The sequence below is a fragment of the Peromyscus californicus genome, unplaced genomic scaffold (assembly GCF_007827085.1).
Source record: "Peromyscus californicus insignis strain IS unplaced genomic scaffold, ASM782708v3 Scaffold_10__1_contigs__length_136768540, whole genome shotgun sequence".
Lineage (NCBI taxonomy): Eukaryota > Metazoa > Chordata > Mammalia > Rodentia > Cricetidae > Peromyscus > Peromyscus californicus.
The window spans coordinates 86,601,339-86,626,445 of record NW_026294391.1 but is presented as its reverse complement, the minus strand read 5'-3'; the positions used below and the strand labels follow the sequence as shown (position 1 = coordinate 86,626,445).

General features: G+C 43.1%; 1 protein-coding gene and 1 long non-coding RNA gene across 13 annotated transcripts in view; one reads left to right on the top strand and one right to left on the bottom strand.

Moving 5' to 3' along the window:
* LOC128109290 (uncharacterized) overlaps window positions 1-21,421 on the top strand; it is a 104,953-nt gene extending 83,532 nt beyond the window's left edge. For 4 of the 12 annotated variants that reach the window (XR_008217794.1, XR_008217790.1, XR_008217780.1 and 1 more), the window contains 3 exons: window positions 1,668-1,864; window positions 2,597-2,720; window positions 15,907-16,785. This is a non-coding gene — a long non-coding RNA (uncharacterized LOC128109290). The other 8 variants (XR_008217798.1, XR_008217799.1, XR_008217781.1 and 5 more) reach the window with 7 other exon arrangements.
* A 465-nt stretch (window positions 21,422-21,886) lies between these two features.
* On the bottom strand, window positions 21,887-24,989 carry Zcchc18 (zinc finger CCHC-type containing 18). The gene is made up of 4 exons (XM_052736418.1): window positions 24,796-24,989; window positions 24,398-24,449; window positions 24,114-24,229; window positions 21,887-23,689 (listed from the first exon to the last, which is right to left on the bottom strand). The coding sequence occupies exon 4, from the start codon at window positions 23,577-23,579 to the stop codon at window positions 22,413-22,415; it is 1,167 nt and encodes a 388-aa protein (XP_052592378.1). The 5' UTR covers window positions 23,580-23,689; window positions 24,114-24,229; window positions 24,398-24,449; window positions 24,796-24,989; the 3' UTR covers window positions 21,887-22,412.
* Between the last annotated feature and the right edge of the window lie 118 nt (window positions 24,990-25,107).

Here is a 25,107-nt window from a genome sequence, read left to right as displayed (position 1 = left end):
GGTCTCCTAGGACCATGTTTCCACTGGGGCCGTATCAATCTAGATGGCCTATTCTTCCACCCGGGGCCATGGTGACATCCAAGCCCAGGCTGTGGCGAGTGGCCATGTCTGGGTCCGTAGCCTTATTGCAGCCAGGGTCTGTGTTGATATCCATGCAAATACCTGGGGTCTGGGTTGTCACCTGAGGCCAGGTGGGGATCTGAGGGTGCTGCAGGGCCATACAGATCTGAATGGTCTGCACTGCCACATAAGGTGCCATGGCAACATCTGGAACTGGACTGCTCCTGAGGGCCATGTCTTGGTCCATGGCCCTACAGCAGCCAGGGTCTCTGTGGATGGCTGTGGCTCATGATACCATCAAAGGTCATGCTGATGCCAGGGGTCTGGTCTGCTACCTGGAGCCATGTTGGTGTCCAAGTGCTACACTGCTGCTGGAGTCTTACCGATCAGAGTGGCCTGTGCTGCCACCTGGAGCCAAGGTGACATCTGACCCCAGACCATATGGCCATGCCGCCACCAGGGCCATGCCAATGTGAGCTGCCTATGCTGCCACCTGGGGCCATGGTGTTGTCCAGGTCAGGGCTGCTACCTAGGGCTCTGTCTATGCCCATGGCCCTATTTCAGCCAGGGTCTGAGTTGATGTCCATTGCTCCAGGTGCCATTGAAGGCCGTGCTGATGCCAGGGGTCTGGTCTGCCACCTGGAGCCATGTTGGTGTCTAAGGGTTTTTCTGCTGCAGGGGCCATGACGATCTGGGTGGCCTGCACTGCCACCTGGGGCCATGGTATCTGAGCCTGGGTTGCTACCGGGGACCATGTTTGGGTCCGTGGTCCTATCACAGTCAGAGTCTGTGATGTCTGTAGCCTGTGGTGCCACCAAAGACCACACGGATGCCTAGGGTCTAGCCATACCCTGTAGCCATGTTGGCGTCCAAAGGCTATGCTGCTGCTGGGGTCATGGTGTCATTTGGGCCAAGTCTGGTGCCAAGGTGATGTCTGGGTCCGTGGCCCAACAGCAGCCAGGGTCTGAGTTGATATCCATGGCTCCTGATACCATCAAAGGCAATGTTGATGCCAGGGGTCTGGGCCACCACCTGTGGCCATGTTGGTATACACAGACCTTGTTGCCATGAGGGCCATGCCAGTCCAAGTGGCCTGCACAGCCACATGGGGCTGGGCCCATACTGTTGCTGTGGGTCATGTCTGGGTCCATGGCCCAACAGCAGCCAGGGGCTGGGCTTATGTCCATGGCTTGTGTTACCTCAGGGAGTCATAGGAATCATGCATGCTGAAATCCGAGAGCCATGCTGAGTCAACCATATCCCTCACTGGCCCCAGGATAGTTGGCCCTGCCCATCGCTAGACACTGTAGTAGGAGAGCTGGTGCTGCCTTCCCCCCATGGGAGAGCTAACCCCAGCACTCGGGAGAGATGGTCCCACCCCTCACCACAGGCATGGGAGAGCTGGTCCCAATGGCATGGGCTTAGGAGAGCTGGCTCTGTCCCTCACATAAGAGGGTGATCCCAATGGCCTGGACCAACCAGCTGGGCTACGACTCAGACCCACATCCTGGGCCTTGAGTTGGCCCACCCTAACAGCTGCCCCATCTATGACTTTCTGGAAGGATCTGATCCTACAGAATGATAACCACAGGCTCCCCATGACTCAGGGCAACAACAGGATATCTGAGAGGCGTTTTGATGAAGGCCCAGTGATGACTGTGTACCAGAAGAGAGAGGCCTTGAATCAGATCAATGACTCATTGTAATGGGGCTGATTGAACAAAAGGATGTACTACATGACACCCTGTAGCTCCTGGACGCCACTAGGATGAATGAAGAGGTGTTGGAAAGATGGAGGAGTGAGGTGAGTGTTTTGTTTGGTTTTAATTTTTTTTGGGGGGACATACTGCAGGAGTGAGGGGTAGATGGCTAGGGACTGGGAGGTCAGCAGGATTAGGGTACATGATGTGAAATTTCCAAAGAATCAATAAAGAATTATATTTGCCAGGTGGTGGTGGCATACACCTTTAATCCTAGCACTCAGGAGGCAGAGCTAGGCGGATCTCTGTGAGTTCGAGGCCAGCCTGGTCTACAGAGTGAGATCCAGGACAGGTACCAAAACTACACAGAGAAACCCTGTCGTGAAAAACCAAAAAGAAAAAAAGAAAAAAAGAATTACATTTAAAAAAGAAAAATCCTTATCTGCACCCAGGTGGTGGTGGTGAACACCTTTTACCCCAGCACTCCGGAGGCAGAGGCAGATGGAGCTTTGTGAGTTCAAGCCCAGCCTGGTTTACAGAGGGAGTCCTAGGACAGCTAGTGCTGCTACACAGAGAACCCCTGTCTTGAAAAAAATAACAACAAACAAACAAAACAACAACAACAAAAAAAAACCTTTGTCTGCTAATCTGGCATTGGTCATTTTGAGATCAATCTTTTTGAGTGCCTTAACTTTTCAATACAGATCACATTTTCCTGTTCCCTATGTAAATTCAATCATTCTGGTTTGTCTTGTGGACATTGTAAAAGACTTTCTACAGACTATGGGCACCATTGTGTCCCTATGAAGAGTGTTGATATTTTGTTTATGTTTTAGTAGGTAGTCAAGTGGACAGAAATCGGAGAACACCGTCAACCTCTGTGAAGAACAAGTGGAACTGAGTTTGTTTAGCCTTTATCTAGGCTGTTTAGAGATGGTGCTACATCCGCATATTTCAAAGGTCAGCAGGAAACATGGGCAGTTACTCTGCCGAATCTGGATCCTTCCTATCAGGCTCCCTCCATTCCAGAAGTTTACCCTCCACACTTTCCAGCTCATATGAAAACCCTGAACTCTGTCCTCTGATCTTCAAGCCAGTAAGGTTCACTTTAAGCCACCACTCAGGAACATGACTTAGGGCTATGTTGTAGCTAAAAGCCTAAAAAATGGGGATCTCATCTAGTTCTGACCTTTTCTTTGAAATGCCAGTTTTCTTTGAGTTTGAGTTTCTTACTGCTTCAGGTTACTTGTCAATACTTTTATGTAGTTTTTTTTTTAATATTTTTCTCCAGAGTATACAGTTGTTATATCTGATCACAGGTTAGTTTCATAGGAGCTACTCGGGCACTAAGTGGAAATCACAACCTGTGTGGGCTGTGTTATACAACCTGTGGCACATATAACACGAATACTCTGGTGGTGCAGCAAAAATGCATACATGTTTGATTCACATGATGTGACTTGAGACGGCAGCGTTTCTAAGCATATAAAAAATGGGTGATGACATTTTCAATCGACATGCTCGGAGGAATGAGAAGTTTGACAATTGCCTGCTTGGGGGTTTTCATTAAGTCATATAGCCTCCCCATAAGTAGGTAGAGTTTCACTGCAGGCAACCCAAGTGTCTCTCCCATGAAGAGCTTCAAGGATCAAGTATTCCCTATCCTAATATCTCTGAATTAAAAAAAAAAAACAGTGTTAAACTTGAAGTAAACTGTCATTTCTATGCAGTCTATAAGTCAGATGGACAGAACAAGACTCCCACACAAGCCTCTGCCAGACCTGATGTCTATGACAGAAAGGAGTGGATCAATAGACAAGCTCTTGAAAAACTTAAATAGGGATGAGGGACTCAATGCATCTAGGGAAGAGAGTGTTAAAAATGACACCCAGATTTCTCCTTTGGGCACCTAGGCATATGGTAAATATAGGATTAAGAAGATAAGGGAAAAAATAACAAGTTTAAGGGAGAGAATGTTTTAGCTTTGGCCCTGTATGAAATATCTGTGAGGCATCTAGGTAAAATGCTCAGGAATTTGGAAGACTGGACAGAACTGTGGAATAAAGATATACATTGAGTGATAGATGAGGTTATAGGCACGGATGAAATGTCCAGATGAGAAAAGAAGCAATAAAAAGCCTAAAGGGGAGAGAATAATAAATGGGTCAGTTTGGGAAATTGAGAATTAGCTATAAAAATAAAAGGTAAATTTTAAAAGATTATGTGTAGAAGTCAAGGACGAGATTTTTCAACCCGTTAATGTTCAGTAGGTTCCAATTCTCTGAAACCAAGCGTTGTGTGGCATATGTCAGATCTGACAGCAAAAGGTTTATCATCTCACATTTGTAGTTTGAGTTCAGTGACGGGGCACAACCATTTTGTTATGGTTTCAGGAGTTCATAGGGGAGGTAAACTGCATCATGTAGTCCCTACTAACCATTCTCCCGAGTAGCCATCCCACTGTGTGGTCCCTTGCCCTTGAATTTGGTGGGTCCTCTGAGTAGTTTTAACTGAAAGTGTATATGGAATTGATAGTGCTTAACTTCATAAAGTTTACATGTAAGTGTAGCCTACATCCCTCATCAAAAAGCCTTTTAGACAGGTGTGATGTCACATTTCTTTAATCCCAGCATTTGAGAGGCAAAGGCAGGTAGATCTCTATTAAACTAGGCCAGCCTGATCTACATATTGAATTCCAGTCCAGCTAGCACTACATAGTGAGACCCTATTTACCTACCTACACACACACACACACACACACACACACACACACACACACACACACACACAAATAAATAAACAAAAAGAAGCTTTTTATAACAGATAGAGACTAATATAGAGATAGAGAGATCCACTACTGGTTAGAATGCGAAGAATGTGAAAGGAATGGAGTTGGGTACCCAACTCCAACTGATCCATCTGGAATGGAACCCTGCACCTAAGGTCCAGAGAAATCACATAAGAGGAGGTGGGAAGGTTGTCAGAACCATAAGACCAGGATATCTGTTGTTATATAATATCCCATACACATATACACATGACAGAGGAAAATGTATCCATAAACTCTCAACAGTATGTTTGCCTGAACAAAACCAGCAAGCATAAAGACACCACCATTTGGCATGCCACCACGAATAGGGGCACATATTCTCATAAGGTCCCACCTCTAGATCACAAGCTACAAGTGGCCAATGGCTGCTGAGATAGGGTGAATCAGTTTCCTCTACAGATGAGCTTTCACAGAGGTTGTCTAAACCCAAGTGGTCAATCCTAGTCATATATACCATACAAACAAAGCTAAATGTAGTTAGGTTATATAAACATGTACATGCACACATACAGATGAATATACATGTAATAATAGTAATTAATGGAGAGGCCATGAATTAGGAAGGGGGAACAGGAGGGGAAGAGGGAGGAGAGGGAGTGATGTACATGCAGTACTCACATATGAAAATTTTCCAAAAACACTTAAAAAGCCGGGCGATGGTGGCGCACGCCTTTAATCCCAGCACTCGGGAGGCAGAGCCAGGCGGATCTCTGTGAGTTCGAGGCCAGCCTGGGCTACCAAGTGAGTTCCAGGAAAGGCGCAAAGCTACACAGAGAAACCCTGTCTCGAAAGACCAAAAAAAAAAACACTTAAAAAAAACAGTATGTGTAAGATGCCTTGCAACTTTTGCTTTGGCATTTTGGTGCCATGAACAACCATGTAAGTCTAATTACCTTGCTAATCAGAAAAAGTGGAGGAGCCCAGAGATGCCATGGAAAAAAGAGCATGCTAGCTCAGCCCAGATTTCCAGGTCTGGACAGGCATTTGAATGAGGCCGTCTGAGTTCCTCCAGACCAATTAGCCAACCAGCTGGGTACCATAGTTGCTCAGTAGATAGGAAGCTGAGGAATTTTACAGTAAGTCTCATCCAGATCCTCACCTACACAATCATGAGTACAATAAGATAGTTATTAAGACCCAACTTAGGGAGTGATTTGTTCTACGACAATGTATAACTTGGACATTGGATGTTGCAGTAATGAGAGCATAAGGGGATAACCTGATAGCAGCTGGAAGGTCACATACAACTAAGGGAGCATTTTTCTGTCTTTTGCTTTTCTCCTTGTTTAATTCTTCTCTCATACATTTTTATCCCAAGCACAATTTCCCTTCCCTCCACTGCTCCCCATCCCCCTATACCTTGCCCCTGCCCCAGATCTATACCTCCTCCATTTCCCTTCAGAAATGAGCAGATCTCCCAGGGCTATCAACTGAACACAGCATAACCATTGCTGGTGGGAGAACTTCTCTTAATAGCAGTTTGGCATACTGCCAAATAAATATAATTTATTTATACCCTTATTTTTATTTTAATGTATATGTGTTTTGCCTCCATGTGTATCTGTGCACCACATGCATGCCTGGTGCCTGCAGAGGCCAAAAAGGGTGTTAAGTCCCGTGGTACTAGAGTTACAGATATTTGTGACCCATTATGTGGGTGCTAGGAATCGAATCTGGGTCCTCTGGAAGAGCAGGTGGTGCTCTTACCTGTTGAGCCATCTCTCCAGCCTCCAAAGGAACTTTTTTATAATGACAATAGATACTTGGGAATGTGTACATATTAATAGGGAAGTTCTCTATAATGATGGTAGGTGCTTAGAAATGTGTATATGTTAATACAGACATGCTACGAGAAAGAAGCATAGAGATGTAGAAGAGGGAGGAGAGAGCTAAAGTATAGGGTATCTAAGAAGGGAAGATGAGATCCAAACTCTGGAGATAGGACTAATCTTGTATATAAGAATGGTGGTACACTTAAGCTTCTAAAGAAAGAGATGCTGGTGACAGTTGTGTAGCTTGGTCTGTTTGTAGGGCCCCTAGCAGTGAGACCAGGATCTGTCCCTGGCACATGATCTGGCTTTTTGGAACCTATTCCCTATGGTGGGATGCCTTCCTCAGCCTTGATGTAAGAGGGAGGAACTTGGTCCTGCCTTAACTTGTACGCCATGCATTGTTGACTCCCATGGGAGGCCTTATCATTTCTGAGGAGTGGATGGCGGTTAAAAAAGAGGTGGGGGAGGGGACAGGAGGAGAGGAGGAAGTGGAAACCGTAGTTGATATGTCAAATAAAATTAAAAAAAATAATAAAAAAATAAAAAAAGAGATGCTTCCTCTCCCATGGATCTCTAAAAGTATGAAGCTTCCCCATGTACTAGAGTAAAGAGAATATATAAAATTTAGGTAGAAATTAATTGGTATCCCAAGGATGGTTGATATGCCCCTTATCAGGATTACTTACAAAACAGAAAGTAACTGGTATCTATATATACTTTGGACTAGCAACTGGATTACCTTCTGCTAAAGCCATTTGTGAACATTAAAGCCGCACCTCCACAGAGTTGAGCTGGTCTGGGTTCCATGGGCTTTCAGAATAATAAAGGCTATAGATTGGTTTGTGGTATATAATTGTATCACAAAAACACTTTGACTTCCCCTTTGATAGCCACAGACTTCCACAAGCTAATAAGGAAAAGATGTGTCAACAAAAAGTGGAAAAGCAACTTGATATAACATTAAACCTCTTTAAAATTATCTATTACGGAAAATTGAAATTATAACATGAATCTTAGGTGGTCTTATAATAAAAAACACAGAGCCAGATATCAGGGTGAAAGCTGAAAGATCAGAGAAGCAGAACAGCCAGCCACTAGTTCTTACCTCTACAAAATCTTCAGCCTCAAGAGAGCGAGTTCCTGTTTCCTCACGCCTTATATACCTTTCTGTGTCCTGCCATATTACTTCCTGGGATTAAAGGCATGTGTCACCAATGCCTGGTTCTGTTTCTCTCATGTAGCCCAGGGTGGCCTTGAACTCCAGAGATCCAGACAGATCTCTGCCTCCCAAGTGATAGGATTAAAAGTGTGTGCCACCACTGCCTGACCTGTATTTCCAATTTAGTGGCTGGCTCTGTTCTCTGATCCCCAGGTAAGCTTTATTAGGGTACACAATACATCACCACATTTCTCCTTTTTTGTCTAAAATAATAAAACAAGGCTATAACATAAGAAAAACTATACACAATAAGTATAATAAGTATATATAATATATACAGTCAAGAATTACATTAACAATATCCAGTCCATTAACATTTGACAAATTCAGACAAAAAACTCCATTATTTATCCTATTTTAGTGAGTCCAAAATGCACCTAGTTCACTCTCTATCCTAATTTGTATTACCAACTGAAAACTATCTTTTGACGTCTTTCAAACTTACATATTTTACACCTCTTTAGTGAGTTTCTTTTCTGAATTTGTTAACAAGGAAAACTAAACTATCTAATCTTCAACTCCCTCAGAGACCTGAGAAGGAAATAATATTACCTGAGTAAGGAGGAAGTGCAAACAAGTGACTTCCAAAAACTGTGAGAAATGAGAGAAACAGCTGGCTGCCTGGACAGTCATCCAAGATTTCTCTGCAATGTTGGGCCATTCCAGTTCATTGGAGCTCATTGTCTCAGTAGTTGGATAATCAGAATGAGGGAAACAGGTTTCTTTTAGAATATCTTTGCTCCTACCAGGACTATTACAGAGGCAATCCATTCCACTACAATAGAAAGAATAAAGAAAAATCTCAATACCATGTGATATCCATGGCCCAACTATTATGGGAAAAGAGTAAGAATATGTATGAGTCTTGTGTTACAGGGAGCCTACTGGAGATAAATACTCAGACACAGTTTATAGCCAATTAAAAGTCTTTATTCCAGCCCTCTGGGACTACATTCAGGTATTGGGGACCCAAGAGTAGCACTGAGCATTTAGAGCAAGGGGCTTATAAAGGCAAAACCCACATCTTGGTATCTTGCTTTGCACCTGCAGGGGGAGGTTTTGTGAAAGCAAGTGGTTTAACTGAAACTCAGGTAAGCTGATAGCTGGAGGGGAAGGTTTTGCACAAGCAAGCAGTTTAACAGAAGCTAAGTTAGCTGAGGCATCTTGATCTTGGTTTACTTTAACAGAGTTGGGTAATTTTCCATGGGATTCTCCATCAAAGAGGTAAAATTCTAGTCAAGCCTAATATGGCCTCAGCAAGAATACAAGATGGAAAAAAAAATCTCTGTACTGCCTTGATCTGTCACATATGTTTATCTAAAAGCAAATTTGGAAGAATATGCACCAAATAGAACTACAGGGAGGGAGGGAGGAAACTTTCACATTGACTTTTCTCCCTTCTATGGTTGAAAGTTGTTTTTTTAATAGAATATATATTTTATAAATAATATTAAAAGAAATTATTTTAAGAGGGCAAACAATAAAATGTTAGCAACTTATACAAAAACTATCAAAACAATTTCCCTGATATTTCTCTTGCATCAAGTATCCTGCCTAGCCCTTGAGCTTCTACACCACCTTGGCTTGCCAGCTCAGATCCTCCAAAATATGAGCTATCTTTTTGCATAAGATTTGATTTACTCCCTTTCATTGAACATATTTTTTCAGGTACTGGGAGGTGAATCCAAGGAACCAGGGAACTTATGCATTCTCAGCCAGACCAACCCTCTTCTCTTCAGACCTGAGCTACACAGCTTTTTACAGAGCTCCTTCCCTCCCCTCCCAAACTAACAAAGCATCCTACAGTGCCTTTCTGGTGCAAAGACCGTTCCTGCTGGGAGAGGCACTATTTGATTTTTCTCTCAGACTTCTCTCTCCTTCTCCACATGGGGGAGAGTTCCTCAGGCTACTGATTTGAGTGGAATTCTGTGCGGAGAGTCTGGAGATCTATCTTCAAGTTAAGCCTTTGCAGATGTTGATTCATTTAAACCTCATTACAGTGCTATGAAGAGCCTCCCGTTATTGTCTTCGCTTTACCAATGTGGAACTTGAAGTTTTCCCAAATGCGTATACCTGCTAAGGGAAGGAATACCCAAATCATGCCTTTCCTTCCTTTATTTACCATTCCAGGGTACAAAACCCTGGTTAACCACCTTGATACATAATATAGTATATTATAATAGAAATATAATTTCTCTAAAAGCAGAGCTATATATAGTTCAAGGGTAGACCACTTGCCTACTCTATTTAAGTCCCTGGGTTTGAGCCTTAGCACTGAAAAAATAAACTTCGTATACCACTAAGCCACTGCCTGATGAAGTCCAAAAGGTGCATTGAGAACATGACTTAATTAGCACAGCTTTGCTTGTTCAAACTAAAGCAATTATCTTCTTTTTCACCAATATATCCTTGAGAAGTTGTGTAGCCCCACCAAAGGAAGGTTTATAGTAGTCAAAAGAAGGTAGTGATGTCCTTTCATTATAGTAGGAGAACATGGAACCAGCTCTCCTCAACATCTAGAGATGTGGTATTCAGCTAGGGTAAAGATGAGGTAGTTGGAACTATGGGTTCAGAATTCTGTATACACTATCTTGAGGCAAAATTCTTTCATTGGTCTTTAGCCTGAGAGTCTGCATCAACTTTGAGGAAGAAGAATTGCTGTGATCAGTGATTGTTCCTTTTCTTAAAGGTATTCTGAATCTGGAGACCTCATTGCTGTTCCATGTTTGGGGATGGAGGGCAAGCTTTCCATACAGCTTGTTTTCACAGCAATTATAATCTCTCCCATTTATATACTTCAGAAACAATGATAGAATGTTTAAGTCACCATGATACGTATTTCCCTAGTATTACCCTTGTATGCTGAAGAAATAGGGAATAAGTGTTGAGAGTACTCAAGTACATATAATCAGATGGATCAGTCATCTTTCAAGTCAGGGATGGAAGAGAATGGACTGCTCTTGTGAGTGGTTGGTAGTCTAGATGAGATGTTATTGTGGGGTGTGTGAGGGTAGTGGTAAGGGAGACAGAAGTAGAAAGACACAAGAAAAACTATAGAAATACATGATGGGGCATGTTGACAGATGTGAAGGAGAGTCATAGATAACACTCATCTTAAGATTTTGATTGGGAATGTCATTCAGTGGTAAAGTGCATGCCTATGCACAAGAACTTAGGTTCATCTTCAGCATTAAAAAGAAACTTGTTGATTTCAACAGCTAGTGAACTATGGTAATATTTGCTGAAAAAGAAGCAACTGAAATGGAAATAACAGAGGAGCAGAATTTTTGGAATTTATTTAAATTTTATTTATTTTTAGATGTATAAGTGTTTTTTGGTTGCTTCTCTGTATCTGTACCATGTGTAGTGCCCCTGAAGGCCAGAAGGAGGCATCAGATCCTCTGAAGCTGGACTTACAGGCAGTTGTAAGCTGCTTAATGCAAGTGCTGGAAACCAAACTTGCTAGAGCCTCTGCAAGATAAGCCAGTGATCTTAACTGCTGAGCCATCCCTCCAGGCTAGGGAGCATTTTAATTTTTTTTTTAAAAAAAAATCTGTTTTGAGGGTGTTTGGTTTAAGTTGCTTATTGTTTTAATTCCAAGTGGGTGTGTGATATGCACAATTGGTTATATGAGTCTGGAGTCCATAGAAGAGACTAGAGTAGAACATATAATTTTGGAACATAGTATGAAGTACCATGGGGGTAAATACCAACCAACACACACAGAACTGGATAATAATGAAAAATCTGCCTTTCATGCAAGCTTGTAGATTCCAAGCAATTCAAGCAGTCCCTAATGGTAATTTTATGGCCAAAGGGTATATACTGTATGTAAAATGAAAGATTGAAAATAAATGCAATAATTTAATAAATAAATAAATAATAAATAATACTGTAAGGAAAAGAGACTATAGATTGGTGGAAGACAAAACAAGTGATAGAAAAATCAATTTAAAAGTCAAGTTATATGTACAAAAGACTTGCCCAAAATAAAGACAAATGCATGAACTAAAAAAAAATTTGTAGGATGTACTTAATGTCACTGAATTATACACTAAAAATATTTAAAATGTGAATTTTATATGACTCCAATAAAATGAGCAATAAAAGAGACATACCATAGGAACAGTACATAATCATATCTTTTTTTCCTGTTGTCTAAGAATTTCAAAAAATAATCCAAAACAGTGTGAAAAATTATAAGTGAAGAAAGTTATTTAAAACATGAACAATTCCTTTTTGTTGTTGTTTGGGGATGGTTTGAGATTGGTTCTCACTATGTAGCTATAGTTTTCCTTAGTTATGATAGAAGGTAAATTAGATACAGAACTTTGGACTCACCAAGATAGGATAAATAATGGAGTATTTTCTCTGAAATTGCCAAATACAAATGGATTGAACATTATAAATATAATTCTTACCTGAGAATTGTTCTTATTGTATATAGTTTTACTGTGTTAATATTAAATCCTTTCCTTTTTAGACACAAAGGGGGAAATGTTGCAGAATAATCTTTCTGTACACTGTGAATATGTGTCTTTGCCAAGGCACCTTCTGATTGGTTTAATAAAAAGCTAAATGAACATTAGCTAGGCAGGAGGTGTATGTGGGAGAGAGACAGAGAGAACTCTGGGAAGAAGAAAGGTGGAGTCACCAGCAGATGAGAGGGAATGGAAATGCAAGAAAAGTGGTAAAAGCCATAAATTACATGGCAACATGTAGATGAATAGAGATGGGTTAATTTAAGTTATAAGTGCTAGTTAGAAACAAGCCTAAGCTATTGGCCAAGCTTTTATAATTAATAAGAAGTCTCCATGTCATTATTTGGGATCTGGCGGGAGGGACTGAAAAATCTGCCTACACACGTTTGTAAAAATGTTCTTTTACCATAAAGACTCCATGAAATTACTTCCACATTGGAACATGGATTTGAGGGCACCTAAATCCCTTTTACAAGGCCATGGTCACTCAAATTTGACTCCAAATTTGACTATCTTAGATCATGTCATGAAGAAACTTTCTGATTACCTTTTACCTATAATAAGTCATAAGACACTCCTCATTCCAAAGGGATCTGTGCTGCTCAGAGAAGCCAAGAAGAATCTGAACAGGACAGTCATTGCTAGGGTTTCTCCACAGTGTAGGTGCTCTATCCCTAAAATACTAATTAGATGTGTAATAGTGAAATGCAGAGAGAGATTTATTCAATGTGACCATATTGGGAAGAGGAACAGATACCCCCAAGTCTATCTCTTGGGTACCCACATGAGCTTTAGGTTTAAATAGAGGAAGACTGGGGCAAGGGGCAGGAGGTGTGCATAATTAAGCAGGTCTCCTTTGAGTGTTACCTAGTTGACCATATTGCCTCAGTTCTGGTTCTGCAGGGTGGTCTGAAGAAGTCCTTATTGCTGTAAGTGCTTGAGAGATTCAGTCTGGCTCACTGGAGTTGGTTACTTCTATACTTAGTGCGCAGCTGTGCTATCATAGAGAATTGCCCTCATCTGAGGGAACGTCCTTCCTGTGAGGTTCTGCTGTTCCTAAAACCCATGGTGATTGTAGGTTTAGGACACTAACTTGTCTCTGTGCCTTAAAGAGAGGTGAATGACGCATGGAGGCACTCCTTGAATGATGAACATGCTTGTGTGCAGAGGTTCACAGGTAGCCCAAAGGAAAGGGGGAAAGACACAAAAAACGAAGGCAGAAATGCCAGGTTTTCTCCTCTTGGTATCTTCCTGTTGAAGGTACATAGTTTTCTTTTTCTTTTTTTGTTTTAATTATTTTGAGACTATGTAACCCAGGCTGTCCTGGAATTCTCTATGTAAACTAGGCTGGCCTTGAACTCAAGAAGATCTGCCTGCCTCTGCCTCCAGAGTGCTGGGATAAAAGCATACCCCACTACACTCAGTTAGTACGTATTTCTTGAATAAAGGAAAATTCAGTGTCCCACAAAGTGAAATAGAAACAAACACTTTGCATCGTTTTGGGGGAAATAAAAATTCACACACTTTCAGGTTTGTGTAGTTAAAAGGACGGGGAAGGAAGCCAAGAAGATGAATGACAGAGGTTTTCAGATCACTCATCTATACTGAATCTCCCAGGCAACTGCAATGAAAAAAATGGCCGTGGTGCCCACAGCATGGGTTTCTTTTGAAATTTACCTACTTTCTGAGGAAAATTATGGCTGCACAAAGTGTAAACCCGAGGAAGTCACCCAAAACCATAGCATAAGACTGTGAAAAGGTGAGCAGCCAAGGCAGAAATAATCTTATAATCTGGGATTCAGGATAGATTTGAGAGTGTTAGAGAAGAGGAAAAAGCTGTAAACTTGAAAGAGGGTTAAGGAGGATCCTCTAGCTGTGGAGGTCTGAGGGACCTAGGCAGGAAGAGGGAGGGGATTACCACCCCCCCAACACACACACACACACACACACACACACACACACACACACACACACACACACACACACACACACTTTAGCTCCTGAGATACGGAAGTGAGTGTGAGAAGCCCAGAATTATTCCAGAAGGATGCAATAAATGGGTCCCTTGAACCTTTGCCCCTGGCAAGTTCTCAGCCAAAGGATCCCAGGAACACAAGCCCTTCTACTCTCCTCCTGGTCTTGAAAGTTAAGGAGGCTGAGGCTTTTGGATAACATGAAGTGCTGGAGCAGGGGAGGTGGTAATGGGCTGTGGGATGTTCTGTATGTTAAATGTATTACTCTGATTGGTTAATAAATAAAACACTGATTGGCCAGTAGCCAGGCAGGAAGGATAGGCAGGACAAGGAGAGAGGAGATTTCTGGGAAGTGGAAGGCTGAGGCAGAGAGACGCTGCCAGCCACCACCATGAGAAGATGTTAAGATACCGGTAAGCCACGGGCTACGTGGCAACTTATAGATGAATAGAAATGGGTTGATTTAAGATAGAAGAACCAGATAACAAGAAGCCTGCTGCAGCCATACAGTTTGTAAGCAATGTAAGTCTCTGTGTGTTTACTCGGTTGGGTCTAAGCGGCTGCGGAATGGCGGGTGAGAGAGATTTGTTCTGACTGTGGGCCAGGCAGGACCAGAAAACTCCAGCTACAATAATGGGCAGAGCAAAGACGATTAACTCCTCCTTCATCATCAAGAAATGAGTGTGGCAGCTGGGCGGTGGTGGTGCACGCCTTTAATCCCAGCACTCGGGAGGCAGAGCCAGGCGGATCTCTGTGAGTTCGAGGCCAGCCTGGGCTACAGAGTGAGTTCCAGGAAAGGCGCAAAGCTATACAGAGAAACCCTGTCTCGAAAAACCAAAAAAAAGAAAGAAAAAGAAATGAGTGTGGCTTCAGCAAAGGGGGAGAAAATGATATTGGTGGGGGGAGGTGAAACAGGACCAGAGGGCCAGACCCAAGTAGAGCCAAGTAGGGTGATTCTAGCAGAAGCACTGGAAGGCAAGTTGTGAGTGCGGCATCCCAGAGAAGCCTGGATAGGTTGCATGTAGCAGCTGGCCCCTACTCCTCACTCGGGGCCTCAGCCTGAGCTCCCATTGTCCCTATGGAGTGGGCCATAGAGCCTACTAACATAACCCGAGTCTCAACCACAGACCACAGTGACCTAGGTTCTGTGTGAAACTTGCTGTCTACAATTGTTACTAGACTTCCTGTTTCTGCCTGCCTTCCATCCTGATCAGCATGAGCTCTCTCTGTCCTTGTTTCTACCTGGCCAGCTGTGTGCTTCCTCTCCCTGACATGCCAGCTGCCACAGCTGCACACTCTCTCTTGGACCTGTGCAAACCCTATTATATTGGGGTAAAACGATCCAGATTGAGGCTGCAGAGATATCTCAGCAGTTAAGAGCACTTTATGTCCTTGAAGACCTAGATTTAGTTCTAGTACCTACCCCTTAGAAGCTCCAGTTCCAGGGGATCTGACACCCTCTTCCGGCCTCTATAGGCTCATAATATATGCAGGCAAATGTCAGAGACCAAACATGGACCATGGAAAAGTACTAGCTAAGCCAGAGAACAAGCCCCTACCCTAAACCGGATGCCCCCAAAGATAAAGAACAGGTCAGGCAGGTCAGGTAGCATAGCAACAGAACAATGGGCCCTGACCAGTGACCTTACCACCTAGCAGCCTCACGACTTGCACGACTTGCACGTAGCCCCTCACCTGCACGTCCCCCTTCACCTGCACGTATGGCACGTCGTGCACCCCTTCCCTCCTCCCCTCCCCCTCCCATGCTATATAAGCCCTGCTGAGGAGAATAAAATTTGCAGCTTGATCAGAACACACTGTCTTGCTGTCTTCTCTCGTGTCTCCCCCATCCCTCTCATTCTCTCCCACAGGTGGGTCACCCCTGTTGACACCCCGCTGGCTGGGGCAACTGGCGCCCAACGTGGTGGCTCAACCCTCGCCTTGTCGGGAGTTGAACGTCCTTCTCCGGGAAAGCCCAGACGTCTGGTGGAGATATTTTTGGTGATCGTCCGTTGAGACCGCCCGACTCGACGCCCTTTCTTGACGATCCGGAGGAGAGCGGGAAGGACGAGGTTAGTCTAAATTTAGGCTTAACCATGGGATGGGGAAGTTCTTCCCATTACCTTTTTCCTTAAGGGCTTTAAAGAGGCCCTCAAGACACGAGGGATAAGGGTTTGTAAAAAAAAAAAAAAGACCTCAACAAATTCTTTAGTCACTTAGAGGACTGTTGTTCCTGGTTTCCCCAAGAAGGGACGATTGATGTTAAGGATATCCTAAAGGTTTATAAAAAAAAAAAAAAAAAAAAAAAAAAAAGATTTAGGAGACACCTAAAAGCTGCCAACCTTTTAGGGAGAAAACTGCCGTTACTTCATTCAGGGTCTTACAAGGAGGTAACACAATATTATCACACTACCAGACCTCCTGAGAGTGTAAACTAGAGTTAATGAAGTTCACTATGTTCTCCATAGCAGCAGTGTGCTGCTACAAACAGGTTTTTTGTGCTCAAACTAAATGGATCTAAGGACCAACTTGAGCCTAAACTTCTAAATTGCTAACTAGGAGCTCACTCCAGCAACCATCATTTAAATAACAATGCAAGCGCCACAGCCAGAGCCGGTTTAAAAACTAATGGCAACTCCCAGCTCTCCTAAAAAAGTGTCTTTTTCTCTCTCTTTCCTCTTTCTGGGTTGACTTTTAAGTTCTTGGTAATTTACAAAAATCTTGACCAAGTACAAGAACTTCAGTTAACTCATCGCAAAAACAGGTCCTGCTTAGGGGACGCCCTGCTAAGACCTGTATGGATTCATCAGACCTCCGAAGACGTTTGGAGGTTGGAATCTTAAACATCTGCTTTCTTCCCTCTGAACCTAACTATCTGCTATCTGCATCTCAGCTCACTTCTGCCTGTGAGTTGTCTCCACCCTTCTCCTCACCTTGCCATTTCTGGTGGCTATCTGGCTTGATACAGACTGGGTGCAGCTGCTACCAAAAAAAAAAAAAAATCCTCCTTTGTTTTACTGTGCTTATCTCATTTCATGATACTCCTTAAAGGATTTATTAATGTGTTACTCTCCTCATATATTATATTTTGAATAAGAGTTCCTGTTTCTGTATTAAAATAACTTCAGTACAAACTTAATATTTTTAAGGCTAAACCTGACAGGTATAAAACCTAAGTTCTAAGTTTATAAAGACAACTAACTTATAAATTGTTAAGAATAAGTTTACTTTAATTAAAGATAATTAAGAAATAAAACTTACTGATTGATCGGCCGACCTAAACTGTAAACTGTTAAGGATAAGTTGTACTTAAGCTATAAGCTATTAGAGATAATTATTAGGATACAAATAAAGGGTTAATCATCATAAATGATCAAATCTTCTAATGTATGCAAAATCATATTTATATACATGCTGAGTATGCTAAATTTCATATAATCAATTCATTACTTAGCCCCCTAGCATTTAAAATGTTTAAGCTTTGGACAAAACTGTCATAACCCTTATTGTCAGGGTTTTGTCCAAACTATATGCTTTGAGATCATTTAGATTATATTCCCATTTACCAAGCCTAAAAGATAATTTGCCTTGCTATCCAAATTCATAGAAAAGGTAGCTTGCCAAACAGATTTCGAAATAAACTTTGTTCTTTTATTTAAAGGAATTCACCACATTGGCTGCTCTCAGTAATCAATCACCTATATCTCCTGATAAATACAAAAATGCTTTTAGATGTAAAGTTTTTATAGGATATAAAGGATTAGATATAAAGAATGTTTAAGAACATTAAAAAATAGTTTATTATATGTGTAATGCAAGTCATTGGGATAGAAAAATATAACATATAAACATCTAGATATGTTATAAATGATACATAAATCTCAATAAGTAACCTAAAGATATTGAGGATATGCCTAAGTTAGATCTATGGATAAGGTTTTTATTGAGGTCTGAGATAGATATATAGGCTTTAAAAATAAACTTATGTATACCTTAATACAAAAGTCTATGGACCTCCTCAGAAGGGACACTGGTGCTAATTATAGGCCGTAGCTCCTCGACTGTACAAGGTTGTCCTAGGGATGTGCGATTCTGACTTTACTGGAGAGATTAAGATCATTGTACAATTCAGATTCATACAGGGCAGCGCCTAAGGGAGCTGCTGGTGTGGATTCTAGTGATATGGCCTTCTGGGTTCAGGAAATTAAATATTCCAAACAACTAAACACTTAAAATATAGGGAAAGAAGATAATTGGCTTGCTAGACATAAACATAGATGTTTCTTATATTTCAGAAAAAGATTGGCCAAGTACTTAAGATGACTATTACTTCTTCGTCTCTTACAGGCCTAGGTCAAGCTAATAATGTAGCCAGAAGGTCAGGAAAATCTAATGCTCCTATCTGGATCAAACAATGGCTTTTAAATGCTGAGAAAATTATAATTGCTACCTGTCTGGTGGAGGAAAAACTTAAATATTGGGCATATTTAAGGCAATGATTTAAGGCACCAGCCCTTAAATCACCCCAATATCTTTTTATTTAGGAAAATCAGGCTTATAGACTGTTACAGGTCCTTAAAAATTAAATAAAATTTATTAAACCCAAGGAAAGTCTCACAACCTGGCTTGCCATCTCCCAGGGCCATCCCCAGAAATAAAAAATAATAATAATAATAATCGTCATAGATATACAAGATTGCTTCTTTACCATTCCTCCTCAACCTAAAGATTGTCAGCATTTCACTTTTAACTTGCCTACTCACCCTACCATGATGGAGGCCAAAGCTGACATACAGAGCAGGAAATGCAAGTTATGTTTATCCAGGACTCATTCACTGAACAAAGTTCCTCATTATATATACAGATTAACTATCAAAACTAACTGTCAATTATAGCTTCTTCATAGTCCCTCAACCTATATGTATGTATACATGTATATGTATGTACATATATCTTACAATACATTTACTGTACAGATGGTATATTTATATCAAACTATAAAACTTGTGAGTCTATAAAATGGCAACTAGCTCTACAGGATACACCTTTTCATATGTCTGTTCAACAATAATAAATTCTCTCCCTATGGAAGCTTACCCACGAGGCTTATGTCCTTATGATTTATAGTTATAAAATAAAAAAAAGTAATACACCATTTCTTTCACGGCCTTTTAATCTTAGGAATGCCTTGAGCTCATATATAGACAACAGCCTTACATATACTTCAAGAGCTCTTAAGAATTGGTGCTTAATTTTTCATATCCTCCACTACAGGTATTCCTCATCACCACCAGGCCAAGTCACAAAGTTACACCTAAGCCTCTATGATCTCCTCACTGATATTTAAAAAGGTCCTGATGTTTTCATAATGTCAGGAGGAGGATACATGTCTTTATAGGACATTGACCCGCCTTTATGAATCCTGGATTGCCTGGTCACACCATATATTGGCAGCTGCAAGACAAAGGTGCTCTAAAGCTACCAGTCTGAATACAGGCTGTTATTTACCTCTAGATTCTTAAATATTGAGCCTTAAATATAGGTAAATTGATACAATTCCAGATCCTTTTGATGAACTGTTCATCAAAACTTATAGAAATATGATTAGAATAATTCTGTTCTAAATGTATTTTATTAATTTTTGTCAAAATATATATGAGACTTGAGAGATATATAAATGACATATTTCAGATTTCATTCTCTGGCTATCATGATGTTTTGTTGAGGCTCCAAGGACTCATAATTTTGCTCTGATAAAGTTCACCACTGTTATATTGCTAACATGTCTAAGATTTTGTCTATTAAGAAGGTTCTTATAAGCTTCAGGAGATCATGCCGGCGGTGATAGCGCGCGATCAACATTTGCCAACGCCCACAAGCCAAGAAGGACTGGGAGGAATACAACCTGACTACAGTTTATATCTCCCACCTACAAATTTTCTTTTTCTTCTCTGGGGGTGGGGTCAGACCGCCCACAATTGCAAAATTTATTGAAGGGAGGAAAGCGTAGGATGCCCCAACCCATGACTGCAGTCACTCTGGCTGTCCTCCTGGGGGTCGGGGCTGCAGGGACCGGTACTGGCATAGCTTCCCTAGTTTTATCTAATCAACATTATTCAGAGCTTAGAATTTCCATAGATGAGGATATAGGGCAGCTTGAGCGAGGCATTTCCGCCCTTGAATCCTCCCTCACCTCCCTTTCAGAGGTGGTCCTCCAAAACCGCCAAGGGCTCGACCTCCTCTTTTTACAGCAAGGAGGTCTGTGTGCCACTCTTAAGGAAGAGTGCTGCTTTTATACTGATCACACAGGAGTAGCAAGGGATAGCATGGCCAAGGTCCGGGAAGGCTTAGAGAAGCTCAGAAAAGAAAGAGATCAAGAGCTAGGCTGGTTCTAAAATTGGTTCTCTGCATCTCCCTGGCTAACCACCCTCCTGCCGTCCCTTCTGGGACCCTTGGTTGGCCTCATTCTTGTCTTGACATTCGGCCCTTGAGCCTTGTCTCGACTAACTCGATTTGTGTGCGGTCAGCTGGCCGAACTTCAGGCAAAACAAATTCAGGTTCATTCCCATCGCCTCGATCTCCATGATCGTGGTCTCGATGAACCAGATACAGACTCCATATCAGCACAGGCCCCTCTGCCCAGGGGAGGATGCACCTGTGCCTGGAGGCTGGAGCCCACTGCATAGGGGATTGAGGGTGCAGCCGGGACTGCAGAAGGCAGGGAGACTAAAGTGCTCCACCATCCTGGGTGCCTTGGATGACATGCTCTATTGCATGGCGGTTATGCAGACCCTATACCCTTTCCTCCCGAATTCAAACCCGCCCCCTGTAAAAACTGCATCGTTCCAGCCTCCTTCGGGGCATGTGGGGACGCCTGCATGGACCGACAGCCGATAATGGAACCTATCAGGGATAGAGCCTCTGTTACCCCTCTCCCGTCATGGCAAAAACATTTGGGCCTCCTTTCTTTGTTTTGCTATACGTATAGAAGGGGGAGATGTCAGAGACCAAACATGGACCATGGAAAAGTACTAGCTGGGCCAGAGAACAAGCCCCTACCCTAAACCGGATGCCCCCAAAGATAAAGAACAGGTCGGGCAGGTCAGGTAGCATAGCAACAGAACAATGGGCCCTGACCAGTGACCTTACCACCTAGCAGCCTCACGACTTGCACGTAGCCCCTCACCTGCACGTCCCCCTTCACCTGCACGTATGGCACGTCGTGCACCCCTTCCCTCCTCCCCTCCCCCTCCCATGCTATATAAGCCCTGCTGAGGAGAATAAAATTTGCAGCTTGATCAGAACACACTGTCTTGCTGTCTTCTCTCGTGTCTCCCCCATCCCTCTCATTCTCTCCCACAGGTGGGTCACCCCCGTTGACACCCCACTGGCCGGGGCAGGCAAAAAGTCCTACATTTCAAATAAAAATAAATCTTTTACAAATGCTTCAGATCCTTAGATCAGCTTTCATTACACTCTCCTGTCAGCCTTACATGAAATCACTCTCCATTAGTCTTCTTAGTATAAAGACTAATGTACCCATAAGGAAAATGCTCAAAGAAAAATATCAGATGTCATCTTCAGCCTCTGATCTCAGGCCAAGAGGTGAGGCAGAAACAGATGGACAGGGATGGCCCCTCTTTGACCCATGGTCAGACTTCACACGATACATTTGAGGCCATTGAGATGGCTCTATGAGCCTGGAGGCAGGCCAGTTAGAGGAGGCTTTGAAGAGAGACTTAGCTCATCTCAGCTTCCCAGCTTACCTCTAAGTAAAACACCCCTACTGTAACTGTTACAGTTAGTTTCAGTTTTGATCATCCCCAAAGATATAGTATGCATGACATTAAATTCGATGCTTATATAGTCATTTATTTCGAAGTCCACAATATATACTGCTTGATGAAAAAATACATATACAACAGCACTTACTTGTTTGATCACTTTTACCTATACACTTATATCTAGGCACACAGGTACAGGGAAATACATAAGACATTCACCAAAGGGCTGACAATGTATCAGGGTGAGAATTTCAGGTAACATGTACTTTTGCTTTTTTTTAAATTTTTTAAATTTTTTAAATTTTTTTCTTTTTTTTCACTTGGAAGGTTCAAAAGGATACCACTTTGTGAACAAACTAAAATCACCAGAGAAAGACACACAGGGAAACAACCATTAAGCAATCAGAGGAATGAATAAGCAAGGAATGATGGGGGGGCCATCCCTCTCCATTACATGGTATACAAGTCTGCTTTTCCTTCCCCAAGCAAACTGGTTTTGAATTAACTCCTTCCGAAGCCCACCCCATACCTGTTTCTTTCAGAATAAGTTTCTGAGGAGAGTTAAACACTGATCTGGGGCTGAATCTCACACCTTAGAATGGTGTAGAGGGTTTTGATCTCTCCATATGAGTCAGCTCCTGCAGAGTGACTATCAGATTCTCAAAAACCTGGGCCTTGTTGCTGGTGTTGTCACAGGTTTCTTTTGCGTGGCCCTCTTCACCACAGTGGGGGCAGCGGATTGGATACTTTCGCTTTCTGTTTCTCCGCAGATCCCCAGGCCCATTATTCCTTTGCCCAGAACCACTGCTAGTGGAAGGAGACTCATCATCAAAATAGTTGGGGGATTCAATAGCTAGCATTTGATCCTGAATAGTGTCTCTGCCTCTGAGGGAGGAGGACAGTGGAGGCACAGACTCCACCAGGATCACGTCTTCATCTGAGTCATCCTGGGAATCATCTATCTCTATGACATTGCAATCAGCACCGCCTATCACTATAGGCAGGGAGCCCTGAAATACGACAGGGCTGGTGGCCCTCTCCATTACTGACTCAGATCTTCTGGGCCGCTTATGAGCAAGCAAACGGTCATTCCGTTCTTCTTCCTCCCTTACAATCCTGATTAACTCCAGGAAGTCAGGAAGGCATTCCTGCTCATTATGCGCATGCATTTGGAGAAGACTCTTAAGCTTGATGCGCAGGTCCCTACTCAGCTCAGCCCCTACAAGGAGCTGGTGCAGTCGAATCCTGTTTGCGTCTCTCTCAGCAAGGACCCCTGCCTGAATAGCATTTTGCAGCTGCACCTCTAAACGGATCACATACAGGGACGGTTTCTCTCCATGTGCCTGCAGGGTGTTTAAAAATTTACCCTGTGCTGTTACACTGCTCTCAGACTCCCCAAACACCAACTTCATTGCCCTCAAAAAATCTGCCACATTTAGATCGGGATTGGAAGCCTGGAGCAAACGCATGATCTCCCGGGCAGGGCCCCTAAGGGTTCTCATCAGGCGTTTGAGCTTTTCCTCCTCAGGCATATGCCATTCTGGCAGGACCTCATGGACTTGGCTTAGCCAGTTCTCAAAGGTTTCTTCCCCCTGGGCCAGCTCTGCCCTCCCAGAGAACAGCTTCAAGTTTCTCTCTGCTATGTTGGCTATCAAAGGACCAAGACTCCTCCCCAGGGCCCTCAGCATGGAATGGGCCAAAGGCAGAAAAGCCGAATTCTGCCTTCGGCTGTTACCCATCCGAGCAAGGATGCTAGCCATGTCTGACAATTGGATATCTGAATACAAGATGCTTGGGCTCTCTGGGAACAAAAGCAGCGCAATCAGCAGCAACGTTCCTGGGCAGTATCTCCCTCGTGTTTGGGTAGGAACTGTAAAAGAAAAAAAAAAAAAAAAAAAAAAAAAGCTCAAAACCACAGTGGACTTGGAAAGAAGCTTCTAATCACATTTTCTACAGTCTTATATATTTGCCCAGTGCCCTAAAACTACTCAGCAGGAAAACTGACACTTACAACCTTGAGGAGCAGGAAGATTTCTCTGTGCTAGTGAGGCCTTTGTCAGAGCCACATTTACTCCCTCCCCACTGTACCGCCTGTTCTCTAGGAGAGGCAGCAACTGTTGCTTGGAATTCTAGCTGCCATAGCCGTTGGAGCCCATGCTAGGCTCTCAAAATAGAGGGCAATAGAGTAAGCCTCACAGAATTATGTTAATGAGTAAGGCCTGAAAAGATATTAGGTCACAACGCTCCCCTCCCCCTTTTTTGATTCTTCCCAGATCTCGAAAACTGGCCTTCACCTTTATTTAATGCAGCCTCTGCAACAGGTGCTTTCCGTGAGAGTTCTGGTCCTGGGTAGGGTTGATCTCTGTCCACAGGCTTCTCAGATCCGGGTCCTCTGAACCTCTAGGTTAGACTGCGCCACAGCAAAGGGAAGGGAAGAGAAGGAGGGTTTGAGACGTCAGAAGCTGTCTCATCCTTCCTTCAGCGACTCCATTGTTGCCAGGAGGAAAAACCCTACAGAATAAAAGCCAAAGGCCCACCCCTCCCCCAATATGCTTCACCCGGGAAACCAGCGGCCTACCAGTTCCGCAATCAGCCACACAGAATTCAAGTTTGCAATCGGCTTTGATGGGCTGCCATGGAGAAAAAGAAGAGAGGTTGGATACCCTCCCACCTCCGTATCTATCCCCGAAGAATTGAGAGAAAAGGGACTTCAGAACAGACCAATTGTGAATTTTCCCCTCTGCCCTTTGCTACCTTCCTGGAAAAAAATAAATAAATAAAATAAAAAAAATTAAAAAAAAAGAGTCCTCTCTCCAATCAAGGCAAATCCTACCCTTAGCTCACCTCCTCCCACCATGTAGCCCGATCACTGGGGTGTTCGCTTCCTTGTCTCGAAATTGCCTGTTCTGAAGCCCCAAATGGTAAGGTTTCATCCTCCCATCTCCACATTATGCGGTTGCGCCTCCCTTTCTTTACCTGGACTCCGAAGATGAAGGGCGGATGGCTGATCCGGCGCCAGGAATAGCTGTGTCGTTTCTTAGGCCCTGCAGAGAAAGGATGGCGCCTCAGCCACTGAGCTGTCTAGGCTACCCAATGGCGCTGGGCTGCCCAGCCAGGGATAACGCAGTCGCCGCCGCGGTTTCCAAGGCAGCTGCAGCTGCCCCCGCCCGCTCTCCAGTTCAGCCTGCAGAGCTGCAGCAGCTGCTTTTAGCCTCTGCCCATTGAGACAAAAGAGCGTGACGAGAGCAGTGGCGCGGCCAATCAGCGGTGCGCGGGGGCGGCCTCCCC